General features: G+C 30.0%; 1 protein-coding gene across 1 annotated transcript; it reads left to right on the top strand.

Annotated features, from left to right (window-relative positions):
- The first annotated feature begins 9,240 nt into the window (after positions 1–9,240).
- Positions 9,241–10,935, top strand: LOC107954503 (hydroquinone glucosyltransferase). Its single transcript, XM_016890088.2, has one exon. The coding sequence runs from the start codon at positions 9,431–9,433 to the stop codon at positions 10,844–10,846; it is 1,416 nt and encodes a 471-aa protein (XP_016745577.1). The 5' UTR covers positions 9,241–9,430; the 3' UTR covers positions 10,847–10,935.
- The last annotated feature ends 821 nt before the right edge of the window (positions 10,936–11,756 follow it).

Raw genomic sequence — 11,756 nt, 5'->3', positions numbered from 1 at the left:
AAGGAAAATTTACGGGCTCAAAACGTTTCCAGACGTCATGAATATATTTCTACATTCATCAACCTTGCCATCCGACGGTTTGCAACCATTGCATCCCTAACATCTTCGACAAACACGTGTTCCGCCTCCATCTGGTCGACTTATTGCTGACTCATTCTTGGCATCAAGGTAGCCAACCTGTAGAATGTAGCCGAGAAGACAGATGCAATCAGAAGATGTCGTGTTTTCAACAACACAACGTTGACCCCCTCCACTAAGTTTGTGGTCATTTGACCATAATGAAAGCCCTCGTCAAAACTTTGAGCCCATTGCCACGGCTCCATTGTACCTAACCACTGTCGGAAAGATATATTTGTTTGACCCTCCATGTCATTTTCAAGTCGAATCATTCTTTGGCCGAAAATATGTGGCTCTAACTCGTACGCTGTATACGTATTAAGAAAAGATAAGTTCCAGTAACTCGATAACATAAAACATTACAACTTATATTGAAAAGATAAGGTTATCATTTACCCATTGCCACTACTTGTCTCTTCCAGACTGCATTCTTATAATCTCGATAGAAGTTAGCCGCAATGTGACTGATGCAATAAACGGATCTCCATGGCACACCGGAACGCCTAATTGCTGCAATTAAACCTTTCCCTCTATCGGAGATGATGCAAATATTATCGTTGCTAATAACATACCTTTGCAGGTTGGTAAGGAAGAATTCCTAAGATTCCAAGCTCTCATTATCTACGATGGAAAATGCTATCAGGAGCACGTTTCTATTGTCGTCTTGAGCAACCGCAAGAAGTAGGATCTGTGTATATTTTCCATATAACTAGGTCCCATCCACCTGCACAAAAGACTTGCAGTAGGGAAATGCCCGCACACATGGATCAAACGTCCAGAACATCTGATGGAAAATCCTTTTTTCCGGCTGTAATTGGTCGTCCGGGCTGTAATAAGGTCTTGTCTGTAACTCAATCACAGTCTTCGGTACGTACTCCCGCATAGCAGCTATCCATCTTTGTAGCTCGTTATACGACGAATCATAATCCCCATACAATTGCTTCATTGCCATCTATTTAGCTATCCACGCCTTTCTATATGATACTCGATACTGGAATCGTGCATGCATTTCGGTAATCAGTATCGAAACTTTAATGGTCGGCATGTCCTTCACCATTGGCATGATACACGTACAGATAGTTTTCGAATCAAATTTTCGATGATCTTCTACCATACGTGTTGATGTGCATGTATGAGGCCCAACAAATTTTCGTATCTCCCACATCTGTGAATTTTGAATGAATGCAGCTCGTACCCTCCAATTGCAGCCTTCCATTGCCTTCTAACACTCCCCAATATATATTATCGGTTTAGACACTGCGACTTTATAATCCAGTGATATGTTCATGTTATACCGTTTAATAGCAAATACATACTTTTCTTTACTTTCGAATCTCTGGCCTACGAATAACTCCTCATAATTAGAATTTATGGGCAGCCTGTGCACAGGAATTATTTCAGGGTACTCCGAGAACTCAGACACATGCGCTGCGTCGGGGTCTATGAGCGACATGTGTGGCCCAGGATTATTGTGTATCAAAATACGTTGCATCTGGTCCTCGACCGAAGACGCGTTAATGTTTCCATCGTTATTCACATCTTCATCGTCAATATCATCAGGTACATCATCCACATCGGGATCACTGTCACTATCGACCTCTTGATCACAATGATTGCTACCATCGTATCCATCATCAACAACCACATCAATATCGGGTGTAATATTGAGATAGATATCGATCCCACCTATAGTCGATTCACTATCAACGTGCGATATTGGAGTCACCATGTACGATTCTTGAGCTCCGTGTTCTTCACCATATGCATTGACATCTTCATTTTGCTCCATACCGGCTAACTCAACAAATAAGTGAATCGGTGCATTTTTGTCACTCACATTCCCACAGTAAAGAGCGATCATTGTCTCCACGTCTTCGTCATCTACAAGTTCCATTTTGGTGAATTTGATCGGATTTGTCGAAACTGGAAACTTGTAGAAAATTTTTGATATCCTTTTCCCACAACGTCTAACAATTTTTGCATTAATCCTTCCCTTCATATCATCCAACGAGATATTTCTATTAAATCTCATTGCTATTTGTTGCCGACATTCAAATATACATCCAACAGTTATTGTCAAGATGATTCCATCGAAATAAACGCATACAAAAAACTTATCATCCATCTTCAATATTCAATCTGTTAAAAAATAAACAAAATTTCAAAAAACAATTTCGAACAGTAAATAAGTTACTTAAATAAAAAAATTAATGTTTCAATATGCAATTTTTTCATTTATAAGCTCATACTATTTCAGTTATCATTTTGTACATGAACAACATTTAACCACTAATCCTAATAACTAACACAATAATAATAATAGTTTTTTACTAAAAATAATACTAACAATAATAATTAGAGTTATTCTAAAAATAATAACTAACAATAATATAATGTAAAAACTAACAATCATACTAACTAAAATAATAATTAGGGTTTTTACTAATCCTAATAACTAACAATAATAATAATATTAGTTTTTTACTAGCAATAATACTAAGTAACAATAATTATTAACAACTAAACCCTAAAAACTAACAATAACAATACTAACTAAAATAATAATTAGGGTTTTTATTAATCCTAATAACTAACAATAATAACTAAACTAACAACAAAAAAACAATAAAAAATATACAAAAAAACATAATAACAAGATAATTTATTTTTTTTAAAATACCTTATTTTTTCTATTTTTTTTCTTCTCTTTCTTTCTCCTTTCTCTATTCTCTTTCTCTCTTTTTTCTTTTCTTTTTTCCGTCACTGCCCTCTTCTTCTTCTTCTTCTTCTTTTCTTTCTTCTCCTTCAGGTGAAGTGAATTGGGGACTATTATAATGGTAAAGTGGTGCCACCTGTGGTAGGCCCTCCACCAGGTCCTGTCACTTCGTCTCCTTTTTTTTATAACTGCTTTTTTTTTGTACCATTTTGGTAAATAAAAAAAAGATACTATTTTGGTTTTTTTTTTAATTTTTTGTTTTATTTCTGTAAAAAAACCCAACAACATAAGATTAAAGGGTACACTATATTTTAAAATTTTTTTACAAAACAATTTCTATTTTTTATATTTTGTTAACATTTTCTCATATTATAAAATTATCTTTTGAGATCTTTAATCTTGTTGCATTTTAGAATTGTTAGCATATACAAAAGGACTATTAAAAAAAGAATAAATTGCACATATGAAACTTGTACATGCAATAATCTTCTATTCAATTTTAAATGTTTGAAGTTAATATCCATACAATTCTAATTTTTAAAATAATTTTTCATTATTTAAATTTAGAAGTTATACTTTTAAATTATTTATTTATTTATTTTATATTATGAATGTTTGATTAATAAATAAATGGTGAGTATTTGGTATTCAAATAGTATTTTTTTTTTGTAAATTTAAAAAATTGATATATCTTTTAAATATTTATTTATTTTTAATATTTTATGATACTCATTAATTTTTTAATCCTAATTTTAATTTAATTTTCATCACCTAATGAATGCTGATAAATTTATTTCAGATGTATTTTGACTAGATAGGTAATCTATTTAAACATAGTATATAATTATGTTAAATAAGTTTTTTTATAGAAATATATAATATACATAAAATATAATAATTATTTTTCATATTTTTATATCTAGATTAAATTAAATTAGTAGTCACTTAACTATGATTTTTTGGCTATCGAATTATAAAAAGTTACAAAATGATCACTCAACTATTATTAATTTTTTAAATATTTATTTTTTAATATTTTACCTTACTCATTTTATATTTGATATTTTTTTTACTTATAGAGTTTAAAAGTTTTATTTATAATGTAACAAATGTTAACTTTTTGTAAAAAAATTAAACTCTATAAGTAAAAAAATATAAAATATAGTGTAGCTTTTAATCTTATGTTGTTAGTTAAAAGAGGAAGGAATCCCATATTGTTTAGGAACAAGCTGCAGACCTATTCATGAGTTTATATATACATATATATCATATCTATCATTGCTTAAGAAAAGAAGGGAAATGAGACTTTGGGTCTATATAAAAATCTGCTTTGTAAGTTTTGTTTTCATATTAATTGGTGACACCTTAAAAAAATAGTGTTGTCACTTTGGGTCTTTATAAAAGCTTATTCTTGTAAATTTTTTTTAAAAAAAATTGGTCTATTTTTATAATATTTAAAAAAACCTTTTTTTTAAAAATTTAATCCTAGAACGGGAAAAAGCGCGCCCACATCAGCGTGTTTTTGTTGACACGGGTAAAGCGTGTCCCCATCAGCGCACTTTTTTGAAAATTTCCCTTAAAACTCTTCCATATATGCGCGTTTTGAGTTTTTTGGCTCATTCGGTAAATGAAGTTTAAAGTAACCTATTTTTATAAATAAAGTAGGAAATAGACGTTTTTTTAGTAAAATGGTTGTAAAAACTAAATCATTTTTCTAAAAAATATGATACTAGGATAATTTTTAATATTTTTAAATTATTTATTAAAAAGCCGAGGACAAAGGAGACACGCGGCAAAAAGGAGAGCATGATGGACGTTACTTCAAATTTAGACATAACAGTTCTCTAAAATGTAAAAGAAAAAACAAAGGAGGACACCAAAAACAAAATTCAACCATTTCTATAAAAGAAAAAGAAATAAAGGCAAAGAGAGAAGAAAAAGGACGGTGACAGAATGAGAGCATGGTTGACATTACTTTTACATTAATATAGTAGAAAATTAGAAATTAAGCGTTGAAAAAACATAATTTAAATTGCAAGACTTATAACATTTCATAATAATAATTGTTATAAAATTGAATTTTTGTGCTTTGTTTTTAATTTCTTTTAGAAATCTTGTCACATGTGTATGCATTTAAAAATAATATACCATAAACAATGAAAAGTATGGTTTAAAACTAATTGATTGTAACAACACATAAAATATATACAATACTACAATAAAAGTTTAGATTAAATTATGAGTAAAACGAAATTTAAACACATAAATAAACCATATGCATATTTTTCTTGGTTTTTGTTAAAATAAAAGGACTAAAATACTCTCAAATAATATGATTTGTTTTAATCATGGAAGGACATTTCCATAATTTATTAATTGAGTACCAACTCGGTTAACCCGTGCCACCAATTCAATCAGGGGTTTTATTTATAATATAGATATACAAATGGTGAAGATAATAAATTGTGCATATTAAAAATATATCAAAAATATCAAAATAAAAATTTGATTGAATAGTAAATTTAAAGTTTTACTACTCCGATTGGTGTGAGTAAAATTTCACCATATGCATATTTTTCTTGATTTTTGTTAAAAAAAAACTAAAATGCCCTTAAATAATATGACTTATTTTAATTATGAAAAGATATTTACATAATTTTTAACCGAATTGATACCTAATTAACTCGTTAAGAATTTTATTAATAGCATAAATAATAACAATAATAAAGTATAAAGTATATTGCTTATTAAATTAGTTTAGGATAGCTACTACTTTTCTCAAATTGTAGCAGATTGATTATATTCTTAAGAGAATTAAAATAATAGATTTTAATTAAGACATTGTTTCAATGAAATATTTAAAATTTACATACTTAATCATATTTTGTTAATACAAATAATCTTTAATCATAAATTTATTAATTAAATAAGTTATCTAAATTTCAATAGTTAATATTGTTAATATGTGTCAACGATATGAAAAAGATGATCTAAATGTAATAAATTATTGGAAAGGGACCATGAATAATGTGGTGGAAAGGGTCCATAAAATAATTTTTTTATAAATGAATGTATGATGATGTTATGTTTCATACGCTTTTCTCCATTCAATTAGGCCTATCTTCTTTTTCTTGTCTTTTGAATTTTTAATAAATTTCATACTTTGTTTGATGAAAATGAGAAATGTTGAAATGCTTATGAGAGTATATGTGAAAGAAAGATGATTAATTTTGTAGTTTTTCTTAATTTTTCACATTTTGTTAGTTATAACATCTTTTTACAATTTTTTAACGAGTCTTATATTTTTTTTATATATTCTATATAATTTTGTTATCCATTATAAATTTTGATTTTGGCATCCATTAGAAATTTATGTATTTAGTTAGAAATTTTGGTATTCATCTGAAATATTTGTATTTAGTTAGAAATTTTAGTATCCGTAAAAAATATTGGTATTTGATTAGAGTAGTTAGAAATTTTGGTATCGGGTAAAAATTTTGGTATTTGGTTTGAGATTTACATATATTGTTATAAATATAGGTATAACATTACAAATGTTGGTATACCAAAATATCTAACAATTTTCGTTAAAAATAGTGGTACTACATTAGAAATCTTAAAATTTAATTACAAATTTTAATATTTAATTCTAAATTTTAATACACGTTAGAAATATTAGTATCCATTAAAAATTTGGATATAAACGGTTAAAAAAATAAAGTTTTAATTATACCAAAATATCTAATATATTAAAAATATTAATATTATGTTAGAAATTTCCCTATTAACTTATAGCCGATTATTTTGATAAAATAGCATACAGCAGAATGTGTAAATGCAAATAAATTAAATGTATAGAAGAAGTTTTATTACTAACCTAATCCACTGACATCACCATCTCATACATGCATACATGTATATAGATAGTATCATTGAAATCTCGTCCTAGTATTTATACAATGAATCCCACCGCCAACAACAAACAGACAAACATCATCATTATTATAAAATTGAATTTGTTATATTTTGATTATTCTAAATTTTTATTTTTAATTTAGTTGTTTTAAATGTATTAATTGTGTATGTAATACCCAATTTTAGCCCGGGCTCACATATAGAAACATAATCTTCGAGGATATGTAATCTTAGATATGATATATGCAATCTTAGATATGATATGATTTTGTAATCTTAGAGATTTAATTTGTAGATACCCTTTAATCCTAGCCGTTGATATAATTGATTTGTACCGTTGGATTTGGAGAGGCTCAACTATAAATAGAGATCTCTCCCTTCATTGAGAAAAGAAAAGAGGGAATTAATAAAAAAAGAGAGAACGATTGGCAGTTTTTTAAAGGTGGTTTACTGTTTTTTTCTTTTTCGATTATTTTTTACTTATTTACGATTTTAAAAAAGGAAGAAGGTGATACCGCTGCGAATTTTATTTATTTATTTTATTTAGCCCTAATAAAGTGACGCGTTTCAAAGCATGGAGATATTTTCCCCTTTGAGCCCTATGAGTTATTCGCACCTTTTTAATGTTTTACAATTAGTTTTTTTTATCTTTCTAGAATTAGCCCTTTAATTTGCTTTCAATTTCAATTTAGCCCCGCTGGAACGACGCCGTTTTAGAGGAGAGGAGAAAATTTCCCTTCCAGCCCCTCTATATAATTCGCGTGTTCAATTTAATCCTTTGGGTTTTATTTATTTGTAGATTTTCCCCCAGATTTTTCATATTCAGTTCAATTTAATTTTTTTTCTTTTTTTAAAATTAATTAACTCCCATAATGTAATTATTTCTTTTATTTTTTAATTAATTTTTATTTATATATATTTGTTGTCTTTATTTATTTATTTATTTTTAAACAAATATTTTTATATGTACATATATTTACTTTTTAATATTGTAATTATCATTTAATATTTTTATATATATATACTTTTTATGTATCCATTTATCTTCCTATATATATATGTATATTTTCTATAATGTAATTATTATTATCATTATTTTTTTATATGTACATATGTAAATATATTTTTAACAAATGTTTTGTTTATATCCATATGGATATTTATTCTTTTTTAAAAAAAAGGCTCAAATATATATTTTTAAATACCTATTTTATAATCTATATATGTTTATCTATTTTTCTTTATATTCATAAATATTATGTATTACATATACATATACGTTCCATAACCCAAAAATTTATTTGTAAATCATATGTATATTTTAATCTTCATAATTTCTATGTTCATATTATATATATTCTTTTCTTCATTTATTTGGTTGGCTTTCCTCCTTTCGTTATATAATTGAGTTTACATTTAATATTTTGCATGTCATGGATTATTGTTATCGATTTTGTTTATTTATTTATTCATATTATTTCTATGCCATCGTAATTTTTATTATTGCATTGTATATTTAATGTAGCATCACATCATTTTTCACTCGATTTCAAAATTTTCAAAATTGAGATAATGCTTGTATTTAGGATTTTCAAGGAAATTGAGCCCTAACGTATTGGGTTCCGATTTTCTTCGTTAAATCTAACAATCGAGCATTTCTCTTTAATCAAAAAAATAAGAACTCATTATTGGGAATTCAACACGTTGTGTCCTAACGTATTGGATGTGACGCATTGATTTCTCGAAATGAAGATTTTTTCTAAAAAATAATAAAGGAAATATTCCGAGTTTGGGATTTTGGAGGAATTGTGTCCTAACGTATTGGGCCGCGATTTCTTAAATCTTAAATAAATGGATATTCTTTTAAATTTTTATTACACAAGTATTCTGGCCTAATTCATTTTTTAGGAAATTAGAATGTCGTGCCCTAACGCATTGGGTGTAGCATTTTCTTTCTCTGAGATGATAAGGGTCTTAATACGTAACGTTTAAGAGTTTTTGCTAAAGATTATATTTTTCAAATTTTCGACATTAAGACATTAATTAATTAACTAGGTACCAATTTTTGGGCGTTACGAGGGTGCTAATCCTTCCTCGAACGTAACTGACTCCCGGATCCGTTTTTCTAAAACTCGTAGACCAAAGTCGTTTTTTTAGGTGATCCAATCACACCTTAATAAAAGATTAGTGGCGACTCCCAATTTTCATTTTTTAAAATCGACAACCTAAATTTTTTGTTTTTCAAAAAAATGGTTTCGACAGTGTAAATTAATTTTCGTTTTCTTTTAATAAATTATTGACATGACTGAGATGTGATATTTTTTCTTTTGTTAATTTTTTATTAAAGTTTAGGAGAAAAATTTTAGATTAATTATAGAGAGGTCTATGTGTCAATTATCCAACGTGTTAATGTATCGTATTATCAATCTATTAAAAAAACCGTAAATTTTAACAATAGTGACTAATTCGCATAACCATCTTATTTAGAGTAATTAACTTTAAAAAAATAAAAATAAGAAACTACCTATTATAGAGTCAACATAGTTTACCCAAACAAAATAACTCTCAGTATTCTATGTAAACCTCAGCTTTCTTCTTTCGCCTTCGTGCCAAAAACTACACCCTATAAACAGTAGAGAAAGGAAGGCAAGAAAGAGTAGTTCCGTTTTAGTTTTCATTTTCATGGCAAAGTTGCAAACACCCCATATAGCCATTCTGCCGAGTCCTGGAATGGGTCACCTCATTCCACTCGTTCAGTTCGCCAGGTCACTCGTTCACCAACACAACTTCATTGTCACCTTTGTTATCCCCACCAATGATTCTCCTTCTAAAGCTCAAAAATCAGTTCTTGACTCTCTTCCCACCTCCATTACTCATATCTTTCTTCATCCTGCTGACTTGTCTGACCTTCCCCTGGATTCAAAGATTGAAACTGTCATTTCTTTAACCCTGGCTCGTTCCCTTTCTTTCCTTCGGGATGCTTTCAAGTCTATGGTTGATAAAACTAACCTAGTTGCTTTGGTGGTTGATCTTTTCGGGACTGACGCATTCGATGTTGCGAGAGAATTCAATGTTTCCCCCTATATATTTTTCCCTGCCACGGCCATGACTTTGTCTCTGTTTCTTTACTTACCAAAGCTCGACCAAATGGTTCCATGCGAATACAGGGACCGGCCGGAACTGGTGAGAATTCCAGGGTGCATACCGATTCACGGTAAAGAATTGTTGGACCCGACTCAAGACAGGAAAAACGATGCTTACAAGTGGCTTCTTCTTCATACAAAGCGGTATAGATTGGCTGAAGGAATTATGGTCAACAGTTTCGTGGACTTGGAAGCGGGTGCAATAAAGGCTTTGCAGGAGAAAGAACCGGGTAAGCCTCCAGTTTATCCGGTTGGGCCACTTGTTAACATTGACCCCAGTAAAGTGGATGATGGTTCGGATTGTCTGAAGTGGCTAGATGATCAGCCACATGGGTCGGTTTTGTATGTCTCATTTGGGAGCGGGGGGACCCTTTCTTATAACCAGATACATGAGTTGGCTTTGGGGTTGGAAATGAGTGAGCAGCGATTTCTATGGGTGGTGAGAAGTCCAAATGATGCGGTTGCAAACGCCACATATTTCAGCGTAGAGAGTGAGAAGGACCCTTTTGATTTTCTACCCAAGGGATTTCTCGAGAGAACCAAAGGACGGGGGCTAGTGGTGGCATCGTGGGCACCACAGGCTCAGGTGCTGAGCCACGGCTCTACAGGTGGGTTTTTGACCCATTGTGGATGGAACTCGACTCTTGAAAGTGTCGTGAATGGGGTGCCGCTAATCGCATGGCCACTCTACGCGGAACAGAAGATGAATGCCCTGATGCTAATTGAGGATATTAAAGTTGCATTGAGACCAAAACCCAATGAAAACGGTTTAGTTTGCCAAGACGAGATCGCAAAGGCTGTTAAGGTTCTAATGGAAGGTGAAGAGGGTAAAGGTGTTCGAAACAGAATGAAACACCTCAAGGAAGCAGCTTCGAAGTTACTGGGTGAAAATGGGTGTTCCACCAAGGCACTCTCTCAGGTGGCTAGTAAGTGGAGGAATCAGACTGCCATCTAGAATCCGAAACCGCACCCATTTCCATTTACCATAAAGTTACTGTCAATTTAATGAAAAAAATAAAGTACAAAATATTTGTTGGGATGGAATATGTTTGCTCTTCCAAACACTTTAAACTCGACTTTTCCCCTTATTTTTTAACAGCTAATCATTATTTGACCCCACGAACGAGAGCATGTACGACTTGTGATTAAAGATTCTGTACAAAAACGTTGTCATAGCGGCTGCTGGAGGTCAAACAAGTGGGTGAGAGAGGGAAGACAAAGGTTTCATTATTGCATATAATTGGAGGATTTCTTTTATATAATATTTAAAATTATTTATAGTGTCTCTTTTATTTTATAAATAAGAGAATTATACTATAGTTAAATTCATGTTCTCTTATATTAATAATGATATTCATATTAATCAAATTAAAATTAAAATTATTAATTACAATAAATTGTTTATTGTTTAATTCATCGACAATTATGATGGGTGGTGATGGATAATGATTAATGATGATGATGAAGGTAATCTAATATCAATGCACACGTATTAGATAAGACCTTTGACTTCCAATTTTGTTTCTCAAAGGGCAAGAAGCAGGGGAAGGAAAATAATTAACTACTCACATCACCTATCTATGATCTATATATACAAATATTATTCAAATTAATCTTAAGAAGACAATGTCTACTCATATGCAAGTGGCATGACGACTTTGCTCCCCATTAATCTTTGAAGCCAATTGTGGAACACAAAACATAAATTTCTCCATTTTTTTTAAGTATAAAGAGATGCAGTTTAAGAATAAAAAGAGAATATTTTAATTATTATTAAAATTTCAATTTAACATATTTGGATGTGATTTTCCAAAATTAAAAAATTAATCTAAAATATAAAAACAAACTTTTTAAATGTATGTGTT

Source organism: Gossypium hirsutum, chromosome D07, assembly GCF_007990345.1.
Source record: "Gossypium hirsutum isolate 1008001.06 chromosome D07, Gossypium_hirsutum_v2.1, whole genome shotgun sequence".
In the NCBI taxonomy this organism is placed as follows: Eukaryota; Viridiplantae; Streptophyta; class Magnoliopsida; order Malvales; family Malvaceae; genus Gossypium; species Gossypium hirsutum.
The sequence above is the reverse complement of the archived record's forward strand: the minus strand, read 5'-3'. Positions and strand labels throughout refer to the sequence as shown.